Source organism: Mauremys reevesii, linkage group 19, assembly GCF_016161935.1.
Source record: "Mauremys reevesii isolate NIE-2019 linkage group 19, ASM1616193v1, whole genome shotgun sequence".
Lineage (NCBI taxonomy): Eukaryota > Metazoa > Chordata > Testudines > Geoemydidae > Mauremys > Mauremys reevesii.
In genome coordinates, this window is record NC_052641.1 from 10,151,955 (window position 1) to 10,177,014 (window position 25,060).

The 25,060-nt window shown below is 45.8% G+C and overlaps 1 protein-coding gene across 2 annotated transcripts in view; it reads left to right on the plus strand.

Annotated features, from left to right (window-relative positions):
* PAPPA (pappalysin 1) overlaps nucleotides 1-25,060 on the plus strand; it is a 452,227-nt gene that overhangs the window by 391,149 nt on the left and 36,018 nt on the right. For both annotated transcript variants that reach the window (XM_039506691.1, XM_039506690.1), the window contains 5 exons: nucleotides 857-1,025; nucleotides 11,626-11,809; nucleotides 16,298-16,508; nucleotides 17,902-18,073; nucleotides 24,092-24,239. In XM_039506691.1, coding sequence (XP_039362625.1) covers nucleotides 857-1,025; nucleotides 11,626-11,809; nucleotides 16,298-16,508; nucleotides 17,902-18,073; nucleotides 24,092-24,239 — 884 coding nt within the window. The remainder of the gene's footprint in view (nucleotides 1-856; nucleotides 1,026-11,625; nucleotides 11,810-16,297; nucleotides 16,509-17,901; nucleotides 18,074-24,091; nucleotides 24,240-25,060) is intronic.

The window sequence follows — 25,060 nt, forward strand, 5'->3', positions numbered from 1 at the left end:
TAGTAAATAGAGAACCACTGGGCAAATGCTCAGGTTTCTGAGCTGGATAAGTTTTCAGTAGTTGTTATGTCTGGGTTATCATAGACTGAAAGACTTTGCTGCACACAATCTTCTATGTGTCATTTAAAAACAATCATTATTTTGCAAATTGTTTTAAATATTAATATCACTTCCTGTGAGGAAACAGAGAGGTTCCATCTGTTCAAACGCTTTGTGGACAGGAAGGCAGAAACTGGAGTGATCTGAAAAGACAGCATAGTACTGAGCTTGTTCTAACTGATAAGAACTTATCGCTAGCTACATACCTGGAGTTGTGTTCTTTGTGACCTGAGTGTGTTAGTCTCAATCCAGTTCCCCAAAAACAGGTGTCGGTATCACAAAAACACTGGCATTATTGGTATGAGCTGACACTTGTAATTTCAGCAGTGACCAAAGATTGGATGGTGCCTGGAGTCCGAACAATGTCCCTAAACCTTGAAGATGGTTCTTCCGTGGTAAGATTTGGTGGAGCGCTGAAGGGAAGCCTGAGATGCTGCAGTGCACACCATTCGTGTTCTGTGTATCCTGTACAAAAACCAAATGTCATTCTCAAGCATTGACAACCTGGCCCTTTGCACCAGCATTGCACATTCACATGCACAAGATCTGTAATGTGCTGCAGGTGTCATTGCCAGCACGCACTCATTCAGCAGGAAGTGCGACAATGGTGTCTACTATTCCCGGATGATTTTTGCAAAACTAGTTCAGTATGCAAGCTGTGTGACTTGTACGTGCTGCCCTACCAATGAAGCATTTGTCAGTCTAGCATTGTCCTGCAAAAATGAGCTAAAGGGGCCATTTCTTGTTTCCTTACTAGCTGTGTCCACTACTCCTGCGAAGCCACTGACTGTCAGGAGCTGCAGATTGAGAATGCTGTGCTGAACTGCACCAGTGAGGAGCTCTACAGCGGTGCCCAGTGCAGTGTGAGTTGCAAGATGGGCTACATTCTGCAAGTTCAGCGAGACGATGACCTCATCAAGAGCCAGGTGTGTTGGGGGGTCTCCGAAAGGAGAGATGGGTAAATAAGTCTGGATAGAATAGGAACTGACCTACACTTTCATCTAAATTTCCAAATCTTTTTCAAACATACCGCTGCACTTCCTAGTCCCTTCCAGGCTCAGCAGCAGAAATACTGGAAGACCATAAGAAAGCCCATTCTCATGGTACAACTCCTGGTCTGATCCAGGAGTAGGACACACCAGGAGTGTCACAAGAAATCCTGTATTCAAGCGATTTCCAGGTCACTTTTACAGACCCAGAAAGTTGGAATAGGTTCACAGGAGTTTCTTAAATTGAGAGAGCTTATCAGAATAGAAACTTAGGGTGACCAGATGTCCCGATTTTATAGGGATAGTCCCGATTTTTGGGTCCTTTTCTTATATAGGCTCCTATTACCCCCCACCCCGGTCCCGATTTTTCACACTTGCTGTCTGGTCATCCTATGGAAACGCCAAAGCTTTGGAGGTTCCTTCATCATCATATGGATGATAAAAAGTTGGGTCTTATTGCAGAAAGCCTTTCATGAGAGTATTTCCAACCACCTTACAAACAATTTAGTTGCCCCTCATAAAATGCAAGAGCGAGTGGGTGAGTATTACTACCTTCCTTTGCAGTTGGAGAAACTGAGGCACAGAAAGGCCAAATGGCTCACACAAGATCACACAGGTTGTCATTGTCAGGGCTGAAAATAGAATCCAGGTATCCTCATCCACAGATCTATGCTTGAGCTAGTAGAGTATACTCCTTCCCAACAGCCAAACGGCTATAGCAAGATTAGCTAGATCTATAGCTTCTGTCTGTCTTCTTGTTAGAGAAAGGGGCCATTTTAGTCTGTAGAAACATGTTCTAATGATGGGTGATCCTCAAATGTTCTGAAATGTGGATAAAGACCCAAACGTTTAGATGGTTATTCTGACCTTATCTGATCTTATTAGGTCTGCAAAACTGAACTGTGAATCTCACAAGCACGAGCTTTCTGGTGAGATTTCCGGTGTTTTCTCCTTTGTCTTGGCCTGATAACGTCACAGGCCGTGCCTCTTTTGCAGCATTTCATTCCGTCTGCTTCCAGCCAGAACCTGACAGTGCAGAGATGCACAAACATGAACTACACGGGGGAAAATGTATCCAGGTTTTTCAGATTAAAAAAAAAATGGGGGGGAGGGGTTTCAGATCGTGATAAGCCTCCAGTCCCACAAGTGCACATGTTGGCAGAGAGGGCAAGGGATGGGGGAAACTGTTCATTTGTTTTCCGGCTTAAACAAAACCAAAAAGGGGAGGCAACACCACTTAGGAAATTTGACATTAATTTTGTGCTGGAAATATTTATACTTAGTTCCTGGAAAACCTGGTGTGTGTTGATAGCATGGCAGAGTGTTCGTGTGTGTCACAGGACGTGTGAAGTGTGTGCGAATACCTTTTAGCAGAAACCCTGGAGAACCCTCCTTGGACTCCTTTTTCCCACTCCCACCTCCAAATACCTGACACTTGCTACAATCTGGTGCATTCCAAAGCCAAACTATTTGCTCTTCAGAAGGATTTTTGTGAGCGCCAGGCATAAGTCATCCCCAGGCAGGGATGAGTTTTCAGTGCCCGGAGAGGGGGCTGAACTTCATCAGAGCTGTGAAAATCCCTCCAGCTTTCCCTGCAGTTTGTGGGGAGAGAGTGAATGTGGCGGCAGGGAAGTTGTCCCACGACTCCCACATTCAGAACGTCTCTGGATTCATGTTAAGTTTGGGGGCAAAGCTTTGGAGTTTTCTTCTTCCCCCCTCCCCAGACACACACACACTGGTTCCCTCTTCTCAGACCTGTTTACATAAAACCAGTTGGGTCCTGCCTGCAAGACCGACCGTGCTTTAGTTCCGGTGATCCACATGGGCACTTTTTTCTGTGGTAGGGGCCGCAAGCATGTGTTGCGGGGGATATAAAGGAAAACAGCCACACTCAGCAGCTTGTCTGTATTTGTAAAATACTGTGCTCTTCATAAGATCAAGGAGGGGGAGACAAAGTGGAGGGGAATGAGTCAGCCCTTTCAACTCAATTACAAAACAAATACAGGACCCCATGAGCTGGGCCTCTTCCATCGTAATTGGCATCAGCACCAGAACCCTAGCTCCAGCTGAGCATTTTTGCAGACTAGAAAACAAAGTCTCAAACAAGCCTCAATGACTGACCAGGGAAATAGCTGGACTAGATCTTTACATGGAGAACACAGGAATCCACAAAGCAAATAAAACAACTAAAATTGTTTCACCAACACCATATCGCTTAAATGGGAAAAGTCCCTAATGGGGAAGATTGAAGCCAATTATTACTGTATGGTTTTGATCAGAGAACCCTGGTTTCAAAGTGTGCTCCCCCCCCCCTCGCCCGAGCATTCAGCACTTGATCTGATTCATATGACACAACTTGAGATGTTAATTCCACTAGCCAAGGAGATTCACTGTCTGCCACAATGCTCTTATCCGAACCCATACTTTGCTCTCAACAATCTTCTCCCAAAGAGCCCCCCCCCCCCCCAAAAAACCCACCCTAGGCCAAAGGTTCTCTGCCTTTGTTATATTCTGTGCATTCATTGTAGTGTGTATGTGGGCTTTGAGGTCCCAGTTCAGCAGAGTTAAGCATGTGCTTAAGTTCACCCCTCTTCAGCAAAGCACTTAAGCACATGCTTAAAGTTATGCATGTGCTTAGGAGATCTCACCATGCTTTGCACAGGGGTTTTTTATTTCATTGCAGTCAGGTGCTTCAGGCTGGAATGTGGGTTATTTTCACACAAGAAATAAAATCTCTGAGAAATCCTGGAATGTAATTATCATGGTTTCAATTCCTTTTATTTATTTTTGTCCTTCCGCAGTTGCTTCCCAACTTCCAGTTTCTCTTCTGATGACAGTAGTTCGGAAGTAAAATAGGATGTATGGATTGTTGACTATCAATAACCAATGGCCTTTTTTGCCCTGGATGGAACCTCTGTATTTGCACAGTGGGTTTTGTGCAGAACTGGAGACATGCTCCTCGTGTTCAGCTGAAGGAAACTGGAGAAAGGGAGAAGGAAAGCAGTTTTGCACAAGCTGATATTCCATAATGTTGGCTAGGGAAGGAAATCAGGCATCTGAAAGAGAGTTGTGAAGATCTATAGCTTTCTTGGTGGGAGGGACGGTGAGGACTGCCATGCTGATGAAAATGATTCACGATCACACCCTGATTTCAGCTCCAGAGCTGAATTTCTCATAGACGTTTTAAGGTGAGGCTTTTTTAGGGACTGAACAGAGAGAATTCCGGGGCAGATTTAAAAAAAAAAAAAAAGATTTAGGAGCACAAGTACCATTGAAAGTCAATCTCTATCATCCCTTAGGCACTTCTAAAATATCTCCATCTCAGTGGCTAAAAACTGTTCAGCCTTTGGGTCTGTGTTGAGTCCCGGTCCTTACCCATTCCTGGGACATGAAGATAAGAACGTAAGAATGGCTCTACTGGGTCAAACCAAAGATCCATCTAGCCCAGTATCCTGTCTTCCGACAGTGGCCAATGCCAGGTGCCCCAGAGGGATTGAACACAACATGTAATCATCAAGTGATCCATCCTTCTGGCAAACAGAGGCTAGGGACACCATTCCTGCCCATCCTGGCTAATAGCCATTGATGGACCTATCCTCCATGAATTTATCTAGTTCTTTTTTGAACCCTGTTATGGTCTTGGCCTTCACAACATCCTCTAGCAAGGAGTTCCACAGGTTAACTGTGCGTTGTGTGAAGAAATACATCCTTTTGTTTGTTTTAAACCTACTGCCTATTCATTTCATTTGTTGACCCCTAGTTCTTGTGTTATGAGAAGGAGTAAACAACACTTCCCTATCTACTTTCTGTACACTAGTCATGATTTTATAGACCTTAATCATATCTCCCCTTAGCCATCTCTTTTCCAAGCTGAAAAGTCCCAGTCTTATTAATCTCTCCTCATACGGAAGCCATGCCAGACCCCTAATAATTTTTGCTGCCCTTTTCTGAATCGTTTCCATTCAATCAGTGCTCTATTGAGGAGGGGGGCATCTAAGGGCAAGCTCCGTCAGGTGACCGAACCCTGAATACAGCGAAGCCATGTTCAGTAAACAGAGGTGCAGCAGTGCAGTGGCTATTTACTGTAACTGTCTCTCAGCCTCACCTAACCATATCAACGACAAAAGAAGCTCTGTGTGCTGATGGGGGCTAAATTCTCAATGCACCTTTCCCCACATAGGGCTGTTTTAAATTACCCATTACATCTGTTTCTTCCTCTAGCCATATTTCATTTGATCCCATCTTCATCTCTCTTGTTCTTCTTTTCCTCCCTCCTCTCTTCTTCTTTCATTACCTTTCTCCTCTACCCCCATCCCCTTTTTTGTCCTTCCTTCCCTAAAAGCCCCAGTCGCCTGGTTATTTCTTGTCATCTCTCCTTCTGGATGCCGCTGCTGCTGCTGCTGTGGTTGCGAGGTATTACTTAAAACCCAGCAGCTCCTTAGTATTGTGCAAAGGCATCATCAATCATGCCAGGCAAAAAAAGCACAGTTCATGTGGGTTCAATTAGCGGCACAGTAAGTGGGCAGCAGTGGAAGAGTACTTAGAGGAGAGCACACAGCTGTTCGTTTTTAAAGAGAGGAAACTTCACACGTGAAATGGCTCTCGAAGAAGGAGCAGACAGATCTCGGGCAGAGGGACGGGGACGGGGATTCTCACAAGCTGTCAGAAGTCCCAGGAAACAACTTTTATGACACTGGCTGAGTTTTAGTTCCTTTAATCTGCACCAGACACTGGGTGACTGTATTTCTTTTTTTTTCAGTCTCTTCCTATGTAAGGCTTGTTTTGGAAGGCAGAGGAGTGAGGGAAGCAGGTGCTGGGGATGCCAGTCAGAGCAACACAAAGTGCCCAAAGTGACAGCTAATAAACCCCAGGCGAAAGCCAAGTGCTGAACAGGTGTTGCCTTGGGCTGTGTGGACTTGATAGGTCTCACCAGCTAAGCAGGCTTGTTCCTGGTCAGTACTTTAATGGGAGAGCTGCAAGGGAAATCATGGGTGCTTCTGGCTATGATGCAGCTGATGATTCAGGGGGTGGTGCTGCTCCCTCTGAGGCAGCACTGATTAATGACTCACTGTGGAATTAAGGAATGCTCTGCTGCTGGATCTGCCATCTTTTGGATGAGGTCCTGGCCACCTGTGGCCTTCACAGAGCCTTAGCACATTTTGCAGAAAGACGGCTGTGAATGCTGGCTCCCTGGATACATTTACTCTAACTCTGGCAATCTAAATTCTCCCTGCACATTGAAAGGAATAAGTTAGCTTTCACTTTCCTTTCCTGAAAGCCATGCCTGTAATGTTCTGCCACAAAGGTATGTGCATTTCAGTATTCATTAAAGTAATGATGGTAGATGCTTTAAAGAGTACAGTATCAATGACCTTGAAAACCAAGAGCCCCCACCATACAATTTAGGGAACAAATGGCTTGAGAAGCCAATGATCGCACACTCTGTTATGTTATTTTTTCTACAGTGGAACCGCCTTTTGATTATGATGTGCACTGGCTGAAGGGTTTGAAGTATTCTAGTGATTCTTCTTATCCTGAAGAGGATGATCCTCCAGGTCTGGGGAAGTTCCACTGGAGGGAAGCCTAGGGCCAAATTCAACAAGAGACTGAATTTTCCTGTTACACAGCAGAGAATGATCATGCCATATCAGGATACAGGACAGTGGCAGCGATATGTGCAGAACAAATGCACTGCTGGCTAGTGGTGTCTTCTAAGCGACAGGGCAATAACCCAGTCACTTACCATTTCCCACAGGCTGCAGCTGGTTGCCCCTATACTATCCGACTAATATACAACACAACTACTGCTGAAGCCCTTCAGGAATTGCTAGCTAGTGCAGTGTACACTTGACTACTTCTTGAGTGGGCCTGCATAAATGTATAACACCTGGGCTCAAGTTTCTATATTATTTCCCTGTTTGTGGGAGCAGTTCAGAGTGTTCGGAAAATGTTTTTAACACCCTTGACTGGCCTGGGTCCTGGTTAATGAAAAGATTCTTTAAATACAGTAGGAGCCAAGAGAAAGATAAAGGAAAGTGTAGATCCTCTGCTTAGCGGGGAAGAGAGCTAATCACAGATGACATCAAGAAGGCTGAGGTGTTTAATGCCCATTTGGCTTCAGTCTTCACTAAAAATGGTAACGGTGACCAAATACTCAGCAGAATTAATATTAACAACAAGGGGGAAGGAACGCCAGCCAAAGTAGAGAAAGAACGGGTTAACGAATGTTTCGATAATACTTAAAGGACTAGCGGAAGCAATCTCGGAACTGTTAGTGATTATCTCTGAGAACTTCTGGAGGATGAGTGAGGTCCCAGAGGGCTGGAAAAGAGTAAACATACATAGTATCTATCTTTCAAATGGGGAACAAAGAGGACCTGGGGAATTACAGACCATTCAGCCTAACTTCAATACCTGGAAAGGTACTGGAAGAAATTGCCGAACAATCAGTTTGTAAGCACCTAGAGAGTAATAGGGTTATAAGGAATAGCCAGCATAAATTTAGGTAATAATTGGAGATATACCAATCTCCTAGAACTGGAAGGGACCTTGAAAGGTCATTGAGTCCAGCCCCCTGCCTTCACTAGCAGGACCAATTTTTGCCCCAGATCCCTAAGTGGCTTCCTCAAGGATTGAATTCACAGCCCTGGGTTTAGCAGGCCAATGCTCAAACCACCGAGCTATCCCTCTCCTGGATTTGAAGAACAAATCAAGCCAAACCAACCTAATTCTCTTCTTTGATGGGTTTACTGGCCTAGTAGATGTGGGGAACCAGTAGACGTGATATACCTTGATTATAGTAAGTGATGCAGTTGTGGAAAAAAAGGCTAATATTCTGGGGGATTGTCATGGGTTACACTACTCATCACTGGGGTACCTCCTTGCGGCTGTGTCTGGGGAATAGCGCTGTCCAATCTGATACCCCCTTCTGTGTCCTGCTCATGCCACAGCTCTTTTCATGTTCCAGGAGTTGCAGTGCTTCCTCCTTGTGAGGCAGGATACTCCCTCTTCATGGCTTGGTCCTCCAGCCAGGTCACTGCGTTTTCCCCCTTCCAGAGAGTCAGTCTCACTGGCCTGGCTGATCCAGTATCCTACCCAGCAGTCCTCCAATCCAAGGCAATGAAACTTCCCCAATGGCTGGTAAGAGAACCCGGGCCCACTCACTACTCCAGGTTCCAGCTTAGGAATCCTGGAATCAGCGACCAATGTCTGTACCGTCCCAAATCTTTTCCTACTCCACTCCATCAGTTTTCTGCTCCACCACCCTTCCGGGTAACCATCCTTCAGGGCCAGGATCCCAGGGCCTCTGTCTCCTCCTTTCCCTCTGTAAGCCCAGAGAGTGACTGCAGGGTTCCACACTATAGCCCCCTGTCTGTTGCATACCTCCTGGCTTTATTCTAGCCCCACCTGCTCCCTGCTCAGCTGGACTCCATCCTTATCAAGCCTAAGTCTCCCTCAGGTGTGGCCTGTTGGGTTACTTAACCCCCTGTGAGCCACATTAATCCTTTTCAGGCGCGTCATGTGTAAGCTACACTACATAATTGTCCTGCTCTACTGGACACTAGAGAGGCCTCAGCTTGAGTCCTGTGTCCAGTTCTGGGTGCCACATTTTAGGAAAGATGAGGATGAATTGGAGCGAGTCCAGAGGAGAGCAACAAAAATGATGAAAGGCTTAGAACATGTGACCTCTGAGGAAAGGGGAAAAAATGGGAATGTTTAGTCTTAAGGAAAGAAGATCAAGCGGAGACCTGATAACAGTCTTATGTTATGGGCTGTTATAAAGTGGACAGTGATCAGTTATTCTCTGTGTCCACTGAAACTAGGACAAGAAGTTAATCTGCAGCAAAGGAGATTTAGGTTAGATATTAGGAAAAACTTTCTATCAGGGGAGTTAAGCTGTGGAATTGGCTTCCCAGGGAGGTTGTGGAATCCCCATCATCGGAGGTTTTTAAGAACAGGTTGGAAAAACACCTGTCAGGGATAGTCTAGGCTTTCTTGGTCCTGCCACTGCACAGGGGCCAGGACTTGATGACCACTCGAGGTCCTTTCTAGCCCTCCATGTCTATGATGCTATTGGAGAGGCTGTCTCTTCCTCTATAGCCGCTCCCAGAAGCAAAGGGCAACTGGGAAGTTCTTGAAGTTGGTTACTAAATTAGAACACCCCATACCCAGCAGCTGGGATTCCTGAGCTGACTTCCCGCTCCTTTGGGATTCGCGTCCCTGTACCTTCTATCAGAGCCTGAGTCTAGAGTCCTTCAGGGCACAGTGCAAGAGGCATGTATTTGGTTAGGCATTTGATTAACAGCTTTTATTTTGTGTTTTAATCTCTGAAATTGACGTGCCGAGCAGCCATGGCCATAGGTTCTATGGAAATTAGCAGATGATAATAACGTTTCTTATGGGAAACAGTGGCTTCCGCTCACCATGGAGCCACGCAGCCTGGAGTGCAAAACCACATGCTGCATTGTGGTAGCAGGGAAGACTGCATGTGATGTCTCCCTGGTCTATAGAGATGAAAGGCCTGATTTACTCACTCTGACTGAAACATGGAATGGGAGCTGTAGTTACTCAGCCTCTGAATCAGGCCCTGAACTCCTTCACTAACCCACGTGTTGTCCATTGAAATAATGGAAATCTCAGTGGTTGAGAAATGCCCAATTTCTACTTCCGCTCTAAGGGCTGGACCAGAAGAGGCAAGAGGGGTGTGTGAGGATGTTACATACCTGAACATTCATCTCTTCACTTTTCTTCTATTTCACACCGTAAAACAACTTTCCTGTAGTACAGACATCTCCAAGTAACTTTCTGTCTGCAGTCTATAAGCAATTAAAAAATGGTGCAGACAATTTGGAAAGCAATGAGGATAAAGTCCCTAGGAAACACATCCTCTTAAAGTGATGTCCATAATGTCACTTTGCCTTAGGCTCTCCATGGATGTTACGCTCCAGATCAATAGGAATTTGTTTTGGTTTGTTTTGTTTTTGTCAACAGTGCTTCCTATTTAAAGAAACTTGGTGACCTGGAAAAGGGGTTTTGTGGCCACTTGGGAAGTCTCCAGTCTGTGGGACTGCTTTTTCCATTCTGAATACAACCATATATCAAAGGGAGACAGGTTCGAACTTCTGTTGAAACCATTAGGGTGTTTTGGCAAAAGGGAATTCCAGGTCCCTTTGATGTGTGCTAGAAAAATTTCCCTTGCTTTTATAAACCCAGATCAATGCTTGGCATTGCAAATCTCCTGTGACCGTGCCAGCCCTGAATAAAATATCCCCTAGAGGGACAGGGCTGCTACAGTTCAGGCAGATTTGTGCAGGTATCTTTTCTTTCCTGCTCTAGCTACCTCTTGCTTTTTGGTCTCTTACATCTCTCTTCTTTCTCCTCTCCATCCCACTCTCTGTTCCCCCAGAAGGAGTCATACTCTTGGAATGGCCTTCACTGGCTTCTAACCATGTTGCTTTTAAAAAAAAATTAAAATATTGGCTGTGTTATTTGTTCTGTTGTTTTCACCCCTATCTGTCTGTACTTTGTAGTAAATTCATAGTTTTAGCAATGGAAGGATGGCTCCCTCACTTTCTGTCTTCTCTGCTATCTAGGGTTTCTGGATATCTGATGCATCTCTGCGGGACATTCCTGCAAGCCACTACAGGATGGCCTTGTGGCCCAGGCACTAGGTGGCATTCAGGAGATCTGAGCTGAATTTCCAGCTTTGCCACCGAAGCTCTGTACCCACTTTGCCACGTGTGACCTTTCTGTGCCTCTGTTCCCCCATCTGAGAAATGGGGATAATAATATGGCCTTGTCTCTCACTATGGGCATGTCCAATACCTGCCACAGTGGGGCCCTGATTCCATCTGGCGTCGCTAGGTCCTGCCGTAGTACAAGTAAATGATAATAGCCGGAGTTAATGGATGACAGTGTTATTAGAGTAACCGTGAGCATCTCCAGATAATGGAACACAACGTGCAGGACCTTGGGTGCCAGAGCACCTTACAGCTTGATATGCAGCCTTGTCCTGGGTCAGGCACAGCAGCTGTTTCACAGCACATACAGCCATACCTAAGAAGTGGAAGTGAAGAAGAGATTCACATCCGGTGGAAACTGGAGAGTGAGTTGAAGTTGGCAAACAGGAATAACTCCAGTTTACATTCAGCCAGATAAAAGGGTTAACATCCTAGTAGTAGAAAAATCACCAAAGGTTCTGTAACAACCACAGGTTATAAGGATTTCCCTTCGAAGTCCCATCACCAGCAACACAGCACTTCGGGGGCACTGGTTTGGTGCTAACTCAGAGGGGAAAATATCCCCTACTGACTCACTGACACCATTTCCTTAACATCTCGATGCTTTTCCGAAGCCTCCGACCCAAGCGCTGATGATCAGGCTCAATGATTGGCTTGTGAGACCTGATAGGATTTCAAACATGAGCAGTGGTTAGGCTGTGGGTGGCTCTTAGTAGGTACTGGCAGCTATTTGGTTATGCTTAGGTTTGATCTTTCCCCTGCTGGCTGTCATGTCTTTGGCCATATGTCTCTTTCAGCTGGAGTCCAGCATCACCGTGACTTGCACAGATGGGAAATGGAACAAACAGGTGGCCTGTGAACCAGTGGATTGCGGCATCCCGGACCAGTACCATGTCTACCCAGCCACATTCAACTGCAGTGAGGGTACCACCTTTGGAAAGAAATGCTCTTTCAGTTGCCGACCTCCGGCCCTGCTGAAAGGTATGGAGGGCATTTTGCCGCAAGTTAAGGTTCAGTCTGTAAAAGACACAGACAAGTCATTATTATTAATATTATTTCTGTTATTCCATGGGGTTGAAGCATGAAAAAGAATGAGGGCAGAAAGTTACCCACCAGGTTTTCTTTATGCTGGAAGTTAATTTCCCCTCCTCTTTCTGTATGTTGTGAGGGTTTATTTAATATCTTGTCCCTTGATGACTGTGGGCTGGGAACTATAATGAAAGCAAAAATTGCCTCCATAAAATCAAAACTTTAAAAAGTAATAGGAATAAATAGAATCAAAGCAGTGACTCCTCCAGGCTGGCTCCCCTCGCTGGGAGGGAGAAGAGGATATTTAATGCCATCAATGAAATGTAAAGCTAACAGCTCTTCCTGGGGTGTGCGGGGAGAGTCAGGGGAAGGTGTTAATAGACATAGGGTGGGATTTTCAAAATGCCTAAGTTACTTAGGAGTTTAAGTCCCATTTTTTAAAATCACACGAAACTTAAGAGTCCAAATCTCAGTGAAATTCAATGGGACTCGAGCTCCCAAATTCCTATGTCACTTTTGAAAATGGGACATTGGCTCCTAAGTCACTTGGGCACTTTTGAAAATGTTGCTCCAGCACCAGCATAAGTCTCATCCCCATCTCTTGGGAGAGCTGTGACTTATGTAGCTGGGAGCACTTTGTTTGTTCATGCTGAGCTACGTGAGGAGAGTGCAGATCAAGGGCCAGTTTCTGACACCTTTACTCATGTCGAATAGCACCTTATTCCACAAGTGGTCCCGTTGACTCCTAGTGAACTAGCAAAGTGGTACTCACTGTGAATAAATATCAACATCCAGCCTGGTAAAAGGAAACCTCTGGGCATTGATTATTATTCTAAAAGTAATCCTCAAAAGTTGCCATCAGGCTCACACATGCCAGGCAGCCAGAAGCTGTACAGAGGGCTTTGTCTGGAATGAGGAAGGAGAGGGGATTCCTCAGAGCAGATGGCAAGACCGTTGGAAGTAAACAGTGAAAGGAACAAACACACCCCTAAAAGCCCTCTAAGTCACCCAGAATGTTCTGCAGGGGCTGAATCCTGAAGAGGTGCTGAGCACTTGTAACTCCTTCCAGCTTTGGTAGGAACTGCTGATGTTCAGAAGCTTTCAAGATTTGACCCTGTGGCAATATAGAACATTTGGGAATCTCAGGATTCGTCTCTCTTGTTCACAGATTAGATCTGCCTTTGCGTCCGCACCCCTGTGAGGGGGGTGCTGCTAGATGGATCACTGGAGCAGATGTTCCAGATGTGATCTCAGCTCCATCTTTTACTTTTTCCTTCCTGCCCCCATCAAGCACAGCATGTGACTTTGATCATTCATAAATTAGGGGTGGACCCAAGTGGGGATTCTATCTCTCAACTCCTTCAGACTTTAAGGAACTTCATTGGATGAAACCCAATCAAAACACTGCATCTGAACTTTGGAAAGTTCAGAGCTTATGATTTTGGCCCAGCTCATCTCACAGTCTAAGATGATGCACTGGACATAATGGTCCCCGGGCTTTAACATCCCAGAGTTAACTGGACACACTGATTGAAGCACAGCTGAGGATCTGCCCCCTGAAATGTTGTCAGTGACCAAATGGGGCATGTTTCCTTGCTCTGTCTTCTTCCTTCCCGTATCTCCTCTGTTTCCTATTCCAGTCTCCCCTTTATGCTCCTTTCCTTTATTTTTAATGGCAGCAGAAGACTTCAGCCTCCCGCCTCCCACCATCCATTGGTGCACACTCAATTCTCTGAGGGATCTTTTCCTGATCCTCTTCTCTCCTGCTACCTCCTCCTTCCCAGGTCTCAGGACATCCCACCCTGTCCCCTTCTCTTCTGCCTTCCCTGCCTGGGTCTACGAAATGTTACTCTCCAAAGTAACACATTCTGCTCCTTTCTTTCCTCCTGTTACTGCCTTGCTTTCCTGCTGCTTCTGGAGTCCTCACCACTGCAATCTCTACCCTTCTCACCACTGCCTGGTCTGATCCTGTCAATACAGCAGGAAAGCATTGCTAACTTGAAGGCGAGTTGACTTGTCACCCACCAACACTGAATTAATCCCTAACGTTACTGTATATTTAGGTACCCAAGAGAGTCAAGGCTCTTTTGTATGTATGATGTCAGCTCATCTGGTAGTGCTAATTCTGCATTCCAGATGAGGTGCATGAAATACCCTTAATTTTGTGGGAGGCTAGACTAAATTCTTCCTGACAAAATTGTTGAATTCCTGCTTTAAGTGCAAAACTCAGCTCAGCCTTAACTACATTGCCACAACCAACGCTTCCATAGTAAAAGATAAAGCTGCTCCAAAGGCATGAGTTTCCCCATGTTGTTATAAATCATCCTATTTTTATCAAAATGTCTTTTTTATTATTACTTTGCACTAACATGGGATCCTCTCCAAGAGGAAGGTGGCATCTAATTGGAAACAACTGCGGCGGGGGAATAGTGGGCTTAGTTTTAAATGTGACAGTCGCTATTTTATTCAAATTCAAGGGCTGCACATTTGTCCAGCACAAAAGGTGAAAATGGTCACACTAAACGCTGCAGAATAAAATAAGTCACAAGTGACTGGATCCTCAACTGGTGAACACAGTAGAACTAGGCTGATGGACACTGGCCCTTGGTTTGCTCAGCTGTGGTGTCTAGTATCATTGTACTTTTGGAGTGTAGCTATCAAAGCAATACGGTGGTGCCCAAACTTTTCCTGTCGCCCCCCCCATCAGTAATGGAATCTGTCCGCACCCCACCCCCACTGCAGAGGAGCTTGGGCTGAAGGCAGATGTGGGGATTGGGGAGGAGCTGGGGCTAGAGGCAGGGGCAGAGGGGGAATGAGGGCAGAGCTGGCCTGGGAGCAGAAGAAGAAGTGGAGTGGAGCTGTGGATGCAGCCAGAGCTGGGCTGTGTGGTGGTCTCTCCCTGTCCCCTGTGGGGGGCTGGTTCGGGCCCCTCCTCATGCCCCCCAAACCTTCCTCTGTGCCCTCTTAGGGGGGGCAAGCCCCACAGTTTGGGGACCACTGCAATAAAGAAATCATTTGTTGCACAGTCACAAATGGTGACTAATAGGCTTTGCCACTGAGCTTCTGGAGGATGGAAGTTGAATGACTCAGACCTAATTCAATCACTGATGTCATGGAAGCTGCTGTTTGTAATGTCACAGTTCATCACTGTGCAGTAGCAAGCATGGTCTCACCAGTGCAGGACTGCAGAACCGCTGCATGAGTCAGACAAGAGAAGCGGGCTGGTGCTATAGGAAAAAGCTTTGGATTTCATAAAAATACCTCAGCAATCAGCCACAATTATGAAGGGAAGAAAAAAAGCCACTGATGGTTTAATGACGGAGGAGGGCTTCTCTGCATGCCTTGCTGTGCTCTAGGGATTCCTCAATTTTTCCTCTCTCTGAATCTCAGCTTTGACATCTCATGTCACAGCTCTCAACCTTCCAGATGAGAAAGACCCTATGGGACTCAGTTTGGAACTTGTCAACATGAGGGAAGCTCCCCACACTGTTTCTGCAGCACTGGATTGGGGCGGGGGCTGATTGACTATTAGGTCTTCGAATGGTTATTGGCTCACAGCTGAGGGATTTATTTTTTTTGTTAGACTATGCTTGTTCCTTTCTTACAAACAACATGAAATGACAAAGAAATACAAAACATACTGAGCCTGATTCATCCTGGTGTAGCTCCAGTGAAATCAGCCAAGCTACGCCAGGGATGAATGTGTCCTACTGTATCTTTTACCTTTCAGATATTGGCCAACCAAGCTTCCAAAGGAAAACAACACTTTAGCTGTTATTAATAATAATAATAATGATAATCATGTTCAAGTAGTAGTGCCAAAGGACCAACCCATTGTGTTAGGAACTGTAATGCAATACAGATGGTCCCTAGCCTCCTAAACCTCCAGCCTAAATAGACAGGACAGACACAAGGTAGGGAGAAAGGGTATCACACCCAAGCAGAGTGAAAGGATGGCAGCAACACCATGTTGGTGCCATGGTGTGTGTGTGTGTGTGTGTGTGTGTGTGTGTGTGTGTGTGTGTGTGTGTGTGTGTGTTGGGGTAGCTCACGAATGGTTTTGCAAACAAGCAAGCAGACTTTCCATGCATGGATATTTTCAAACAGAAAAGACCTTTTTGTTTTATTTAGATTAAGAGAAACAACAGACCAGGAAAGAACAAAAGTAAAGTATCCATGCAAGAGCAGACAGTATGTCTCTTGTGTGTCTCTTGTGTCACAGCCTTCCCTGAAAAGAGCACAGAATGGCTACCTTGTCTCCGTGGACAGCGGAGTTCTTAGTTATTTAAAGGTAGAATACATAGAAGACAAAAGCAGAAAATATACATAGCTCACTTTGACATGCAAATCAAGGAATCTTTTGATCTGTTCTATGGGTTATGATACCCTAACAAAATCGCCATGCCTGATTTTATTAACCCTGTCCACTGTCCTCTCCAGGAAACAACAGCAACTTGACGTGTATGGAAGACGGGCTGTGGTCCTTCCCCGAGGCCCTTTGTGAGCTGATGTGTCGAGCTCCATCTCTAGTTCCCAATGCAGATCTCCAGACTGCCCGTTGCCGTGAAGATAAGCACAAAGTGGGCTCCTTTTGCAAGTACAAATGCAAACCGGGTTACCATGTTCCTGGCTCCTCCAGGAAAGCAAAGAAGTAAGTAAAACAGTAACACCAATGTATTCCAGAGAGAAGTGGGTTAAAAAAAAAATTCAGGGGAGGAAGACCTGTGGGTACTAGTGGATTGTGTGAGTAGCGGGGAATATTGTGGGGCAACCCACATACGCCAGCAGTTGTGAGCAACACATTATCAAAGATTCCAGAAAGGAGAAGGGTTATAGAGGATATCCCAGGTGTATGGAATTAGGGATGAGAACCCTAATTCCAAACAAAGTTTGCTGTATGCAGTAAAAACAATGTTTGGAGCCATTTGCTCAGATTCCAAACAGCTGTTTGGTTCAACCATATTCATGCCATTTTTATTCATTATTCCCGAACGTACTTTTGTTCATCCAAATGTTTGGGGAGTGGTCGTTCTTCAGACAAATACCCATATTCACATCCGAACAAAAATATGTATGCGCCAGAAAGAGCATTAATTATTCAGTGTTCATGATTCATTCTTCACCTGTTTAAAAAGCTTCTGTCATCCGATGAGATAGCAGAAACAATTCTGTATGACTTAGGTGACTAGTAACACACCACTGATAATGAATAATAAATACTGAATAGTCCAAGAAAATAATTAACTCGCAATCCATATGCTGAAATTAATTCACATAAACTATTTGTCAACAGTTAAAATAATGGCTAAATCAGTAGATATCAAAGTGTGTTTACCAACAGAAAAGACAGTTAAATTCAGTGGATAATTTATCTGCAATGAATAATTGGACCAGCTCTACCACTAGAGATCCTATGAGTACAGAATGAGGATAGGGTAGGCTGCAGATGAGATCCCATAGGCATGAGAAAGAAGATCTTTTTCTTGACACAGAGTAATGGGAGTTCTCCCTATTAGTGCTCTTCCAAGGACAGGGGATAGAACGCCTGGGATTTTCAAAGGAACCAAAGGGAATTAGGCACCCACCCTTCATTGGGAGATGGGAGCTTAACTCAATCAGGATCCTTTGACAATTCCAGCCTGCATTCCCCAAAAGTTTATGCTAAGGACCTACTTTAGAAATATATCTTTAATATACAACCTGGGGAGTCCCCTTTGAAACTCTGTGGGGAAGGCTTACTACTGTCATATTTCTGACCCTGTTCAACCCATTTCAGACAACCCACAGCCCACAAACTGGGGAAGCAGTATTCTGGGAGATGTGTGAAAGGCAAAAGAGGGGATTAGACCAGCAGAGTGAATGTTGGTTTTGCATCTCATTATTTTTGCTCTAAGACCACACGATGCAAATTCACAACTTGATCCCTAGTGTGAAAAGCACAAACACGGCCATTTCCTGCAGCTTGCTAAACAGAGCTCAGGTTCTTCAGAGCGGTAGCTGACTCAGCCACTCACTAAATACTCTGGTTTGTTTCTACATGGAAGGAGGGCCTTTAAGATCCAGTGCATGCAAGATGGCACCTGGCTAGCTGGGGCGTGCGTGCCCGTCACCTGTGACCCTCCACCCTCGAAGTTCCATGGGCTGTACCAGTGCACCAACGGCTTCCAGTTCAACAGCGAATGCAGGATCAAGTGTGAGGAAGACGACAATCAATCAGTTAGTTCCTTTTGGGTCCGAATAACTTAAGCCAACAGGAACTAGTTTCTGGTAAATCTTGTATGTGCTGCCCGGCTTCCTCAGGAACCAAATCTATGAGAGGCTGCACACCTCCTGGGACGGGCTTAGTTCCCATGGGCCTCAGTGGGATTTGAGGATGCTTTGGGCCTTTTAGGATGTGGCCATATAAATCCATCTTCATTGGATCAAGCAAGTCCCTTCAGCCCTGCAGAGAATGGCCACTGTGTTTCTGGTCTGAGGTCTCAGTGATTGCTTGCACTGAGTTTCCATAAGATGGGTGAGAAGGTTGCTGCAGGTAGTGATAGTGCTGTGTGGTCATGTGAGCAGTTCAGGAGCAGGCTTCCGTGGATGTTGGAGAAGGCACTGGGCTGCAGAGCGTGATATGCTGTTACCTGTAATGCACTGTCTCGAGCAATACCTCCAGGTTCTGACAGGCGAGCTGTGCAGTGTCCTTAGTAATATCGTGCTCATTAAAAGCTTCTTGTGGTCACAATGGAAAAACTAACTATGCTCCTATAATGTCTCTGTACGAATGGAGAGCAAAGTGCCCAAGAAGGAGAAAATGTGGGAGTAGGGGTGAAGGAGAAACAGTAGTGTTATTAGTTGGGAAATATTTTATTAGGATGATAATTATATTCATCATTTATGCATGGAGGGCTAATAGTGTATGCTGGGGGCTTTACAGACAGGTAAGAGGGCAGGGTCTATGCCTCAAAGGTTTTGTAATCTAGAGAGACATTCTCTAACATACTGATACAGGAGGGAGATGGGACACAGAAAAAGAAAGCGACCGAGCAGTGAAGTTTAGCACTTGTCTTGGTTGTTACATGGCTTTTGTTTGGGTGGCTTTGTCTGTTTTTAACGTCATAAGTTTGGTTCTTGGGTTTTCTTTTCCTTGGGCAGTCCAGGCATTTATATCGTATAGTAGTTTACTCGTATATGGATCTCAACACTTTAAGCAATACTTAAGCTTCCCTGAGCTTAAGTGTTTCTCTGGCTATCAGGGCCGGCTCCAGGGGTTTTGCCGCCCCAAGCAGCCAAAAAAAAAAAAAAAGAAGCCGCAATCGCGATCTGCGGCAATTCAGCGGGAGGTCCTTCGCCTCCCTTCGCCTCCCTCCGCCGAATTGCCGCCGAATACCTGAAAGTGCTGCCCCGCTCCGGAGTTGCCGCCCCAAGCACCTGCTTGATAAGCTGATGCCTGGAGCCAGCCCTGCTGGCTATAAGATGTCATTAAACAATTAGGGCCAGATCCTCAGCTGATGTAAATCAGTGTAGCTCCATTGGCTTCATTGGAACTATGCCGGTTTGCAGCAGAGGAGGCTCTCGTCTTTATTAAGTTCAACAGCTAGTTTGAGCTGTTTGGTTTTCTGAACCAGAGCATAATTTCAATTTGTGAGATGACTAAATTCTCCTAAAAGTGCTGCTGCTTGATACATTTGGTAAGAGAAGGTGGAGGACCTGGAAGTTACTGCAATTGCACGTAGTTCGGAGAGCAGAGAATACCCTGCCAAAATACTTTTTAATATAATTGAAATTTCTGAGGGTCTATTGAAAATGGACTGCGTCTGCCATCAGGCCAATAGCCCGAAGGACACTGCTGATGTTTGCTCCTAATGATAAAAAGACACAGCCTTGGAAGAGGGAGCAGTCAGGTTTTCTGTACTTAAAACTGTGACAGTTCTGGAAGAAAGTAAGCGTGTGTTTCTTGTCGTCCCCTGCTCTCTCAGAGTTGACTTGCTGTCATGGTGAGGAGTAGAGAGGCACTGAATCCTGGGACACTGTGCTTTGGTGTGAGATTAACCAGAATGGTGCGGAGGCCTGGCTGGCGTTACAAGGCTTGTGTGGCACTCTGAGGTCTGTGCTATGAGAGGAGGGTTGGGTAGTGTGTTACAACGGTGCAATGTAATGAAGGATGCAGGAGGTTACAAGGTCCGTGTGGTGTTAGGAGGCTTGTGCAGAGTTAAGAGACCTATGGGGCAGAACAGGGGCAAAGTGATGATGTCACAGGACAAGTATGGACTTATGTGGCCTATCTATGCAGTATAACAAGGGCTGTGCATAATATTGAGGAATAAATGGTGCTACAAGGTTTGTGCATTTTTACAAGGCCAGTGAGGTGTAACGGGCAATGGAGTGAGAGTTAGCTGAGTTAATGAGGCTGCAATGGTGACATGAGGGACACTTTGCAACTCATTGGGATGCACTTATGCACTTTAAAGTAAGATTCTGGTGGTCAGTTCAGGAAACATCTCAAACGAATGCGCAAGAAGCAGCTTGGGAAAAGGTCCTCCAGGGAAAGATATTTCCAGATATAACAGAAAACAGATTACAAAACAAAAAGAAAGAGAAAGAGACAGGACCCCTGACCTCATCTGACCTGCCCGAGACGTGTTAATTATCTAAGGAATAAAACTCACTAAGATTTTCTCAGATATACAAGGTGATAATGCATGCTTCATCCAAGCAAGAAAAACAGCAGGGATTTTCACAAGAGATTATGCAGGCTAGGGAATGATGGACAGGATATTACTATAGCAGCAGATGTCCTGGGAACTTGGCGTCATCTTCTTTGATTCCCGTCAGCCGGCTCTGCAAGCGACCATGGGGCTGAATGAAGTCTGCCCACCACTTTCGGTCTTGCACTAACTTCACGGCTTTCTTCATCTTGAAACCTTTTTCGTTCTATGTCGTTCTTCACTGTGTCTATCTAATGCCTCCTCGGTCTTTCTCTGTTTCTAGTTCCTAGCACTCTGGTATGTATCGCTATGTATGGTATCCTTTCTGGGTCCATTCCTGACTTGTTTCCAGACCATCACAGTTGTCTTTACTGAATCTTCCATAATAGAGTTATTTCTATCCCAAGCTTTTTTTTCTTATCGCTTCATTTTTATTTTCCATAGTCCTTAAACTGTCAGTATTCCACTCAGGCAGTTAATTTCTGCAGTCAAAATCTTTTCGTCATCGGCTTTCCTCTATATCCCAGCATTCCAGAGTACTGGAATCTTGGAGTACTTTACAAATATAATGTAACAGTAACCCAAGCATAGCCAGCTCTGGGAGCATAAATCCAGGTCACCTTTAAAAGTTGCTATTGAACACTGCTACCACATGTGTATTTTGCAAATGACGACGGAAGTGCAACACACATGTCACAATAACAAACCATGCTCAGTTATCACTGATAAGCATGTGGTACCTGGAGTTTCATCCTCTGCCAGATTTTCTCCTGCTCCAGAGATCAGCTTCTTGCAGGAGTAGGGGGGAGGCTGTCAGGGAGCTGGTGACGCCGTTCTGACACCCCTGCCCTCGTGACACTTAGGGTATGTCTGAACAGGGATAAAAGACCTGCAGCATTGCTGTGGCTGGCCTGGATCAGCTGACTCAGGCTCACAGGGATTGGGCTGCAGGGCTAAATCTCACCGTATAGTCGTTCAGGACCGTTCACCCTCGCAGGATCCATCCCGAGTCTGAACATCTACACAGCAATTTTTCAGTGCCGGAGCCTGAGCCCAGCGAGCTCAAGTCAGCTGATCCGAGCCAGTCGCGGGTTTTTGATCCCTGCATAGATGTACCCTTAGAGCTGCTGTCGGTCAACGCTAAGTTGCACCACTGATGTAGGGTCCTTAATGGACCGTAGGCCAGTGGAGGATCAGCACAGCACAGCCCAGCTTTCCTGCCCTAACATGGCCCCTATGCCAGCTATGGGTTGGGAGATGCAGAGGTAAAGTAACATTCAGCAGAGTTCTCCACCAGAAGAGTTCTCTGCTGGAATTTTCTACCCGAGTTGAGCACAGGGGTGTAACTCACTTGAGAATCTAGCCCAAAGTCTTCTACACTCATGATATCTCAGTCTCTAATGGACTGACCACAGGTGTGCAGTGACTGTTTAAGCAGGTACACATAAATACTCACACAAATACAACGAATCTCTTCCTTCTCTAGCTACTGTGCACACACCAAATGAAAATCAGATCTAAGCTGTCTCTGCAAACCTGAGAAAAGTTACCACCACAAACATGAGGTAGGAGTTGCTGGACTAGATTGAACCTACTACCCTGTCTTTGACAGTGGTCAGTACCAGATGCTTCTCTTGCTACCTCTGACAATACCGCAATGCCCAGAGAAGGCAAACAGAACCTTGTACCTTGAATGAAACCTTTAGTTCACTGTCACAGCACCAGATTCAGACCGTTTATAGATTGCAGTTGCAATGTCACAGGAAAGAAAGAAGCAAGGATTTTAAGGGACATTTCGTATAGTGCTTAGAGGCTGGGCTGCAGCCGTAGGAAATGCCATAAAGTGCTATAGGTACAAATCTTAGGGGGGATGGACAACATGGTCCAGTAGATCTTCTCCACGTCTAATTCGGATTGTTCATTCACAAAGGAGTCTGGGGAAATAGAGTTTCTTCCACTCAAATACCTTCTCTTCCCACCATATGACAAGAACTTCTTGCTGCAGGAGAAAACGTTCCCAGTACGTAGGTGCTCTGTGCTGTCTGACCCAGTAAGCAGCAAAACAAAGCAGGGAATTGGGGTTCCGGTCCCTCCCCTAACATTCTTCAACTAGTCTGGACTTTCATGCTGTTTGCATGGTTACCCTTGGGCCAGTGAGAGTCACAGGTACTGGTCTCTGCCAGGCAGTCAAAATTCAAATGATATTATCATCCTCCAGCACACAAACAAGCGGGCTAAAGATTCAACCCAGTAGCCTGCAGAGAAGACCAGTTGCATCACCCCCCTGAACATCGTGTTCGTCAACAAGCTCAGCGGGGAAGGATAAGAATGTCAAAGAGAAAAACAAATTTCCTCCTGGAACCAAGAGCAAAACAAAGGTGACGAGCAGCACAAGCAAAACACCGAGGGCTGTGCTGGGGACTTAGTGTGCAGATCCTGTTATGCAACCTGCACGGGACGCCTCAGGCACCTGCAGAGTGAGGCATGCGGGTCCCAGAGAATACCCCCCTCGCCTGCTGACGGCTCTGTCTGAAAATACTTCACATCAGGCACATAGACCCCCCCTCCCCAAGATAGCTCACAGAGAATGTCCAGTACACCCCACTGAGTGACAAATACATGGATTACATTAAACCCCCCTTGCATGCCAGGGATTGGGAGCGAGATGCCCAGTTCCCATAACATATCCAATGCAGAACACCCGCTGGGAGCTAGACAACCCAGCCCCACAAGATATCCTGGTGCAGAATGTCCCGTGTCTCCCCAGTAACAACGGGGCTTGCAGATCATGCAGAACAGCTCATGCAGAACTCCCTGGGTGCCACAAGCGTAGATCTGATGAAAGAAGCCTTGTGCACGTCTTTGGTGTTTTAAAAGGGCCTGATATTTCCCCGCGGACTTTCATTCATTCTCCAATATTCCACAGGGTCTCTTTTTGTAAGACAAATGTCATATCCCGCACCCTCCCCCACCCTCACACGCTTCCACACACACACATGATGATTTCTTTCTCTCCCTCTCTCTCTGTGCTTCTCTATCGCCGTCTCTTGCTTTGCTGTCAGTCACAGCAGGCAAGCTCTAAAGATCACCCCAGCTAAACCTCACAGAGAAGTGTCCTGCCTTTGTTTCTGCTTCACATGGGCTTAGGGGACTCTTTGTTCTCTACCATAGGAGGATGATGTAACTAGCTAGAAAAGGGAAAGGAGAAAAACGTTCGCTGCCCTCCGCACAGACACCTTATAATCAAGAAAGAGGGAACATTGGGTGATAGTTCCCTTATTCTAGTTAGCTTGGGTCCATTTTGAAAGCATCTGTTACAGGCCATAACATTACATAGACAATGTTAATGTGCATCTGTCTGTCAGGGCAGGATACCGTCTGTCTTTTCTTTGTCCTTTTGAGGAAGGCCGATTCCCTTTCTCACTAAGCTAAAAGCCCAATCCCTAGGCCTTCCCAGCTCCCAGAGAACATCAGCCCTTGATTCAATTCTGATTCTTGTTCTGTCACTTTTCTGACTATATTTTGCTTTTCCCATTCCCAGGGCCGTGGTAACAACGTGATTCACTGCCGGAAGGATGGCACCTGGAGCGGCTCCTTTCACCTCTGCAAGGAGATGCAGGGCCAGTGCTCTCTTCCCACTCAGCTCAACAGCAACCTCAAGCTGCATTGTGCGCACGGCTATGGAATAGGTATATGAGCTCAAGCCATGGCCGCAGCTGGTGGGGAGGGGGGAAGGGAGGAGACAAGAGTCCTTGGGTCATCGTGTTTTGGGGACCAATTTGCCCGAGTGGGAAGCAGCTAATTAGGATTTGCAGAGAACATCAAGCTTTCAGATGCCACACACCAGGTAACATATGCTGCCTTCCTAGTCCCTCACAGCATTTCCACTTCCACCACGTTCCTTGTCCTGCTGAGTTTAATGAGCAGTTCCCGGGATCAAACTACAAGAGCAACAAATCCAATATGATCTTTTTAAAATAAGTGAAGAAATACACACGCATTTCCTCTTGGTCTTAGGTGAATCCCCCCCCCACACACACACACAAACAGGCAAATATTCCCACTCAGCTACCCGTGTTCACACACACATACAAAACTCACAGATATTCTCACCCATATAGTCTCTCCCCCACCAACACAGAAATACACACACGTACGTACGCACACACACAAACATGCTCTCCCACCCATGCACATTCACAAAGACACAAGTGCACTCCCCCATGCATAAATACTCCTCTGCAAATATGAATTCACCCATCCAACCACATTCTTTGTCAAACACACACATCCACAGGCGCGTGCGTCTGAAGGCACACAAAAACACTTACCAGCGCGCGCACTCTCATATGATCAGTTATTATGACTCATAGAAACCTATATCACTTTACAGATATGGAGGAAGACAAGATCCTTACTCCAGGGAGTTTATCATCTGCCTTAGACAGAACATAGCCATGCTGTGAGCCCTGGCAGCAGACAATGGCAGGGAGTGGGGAGGGATGGGAAA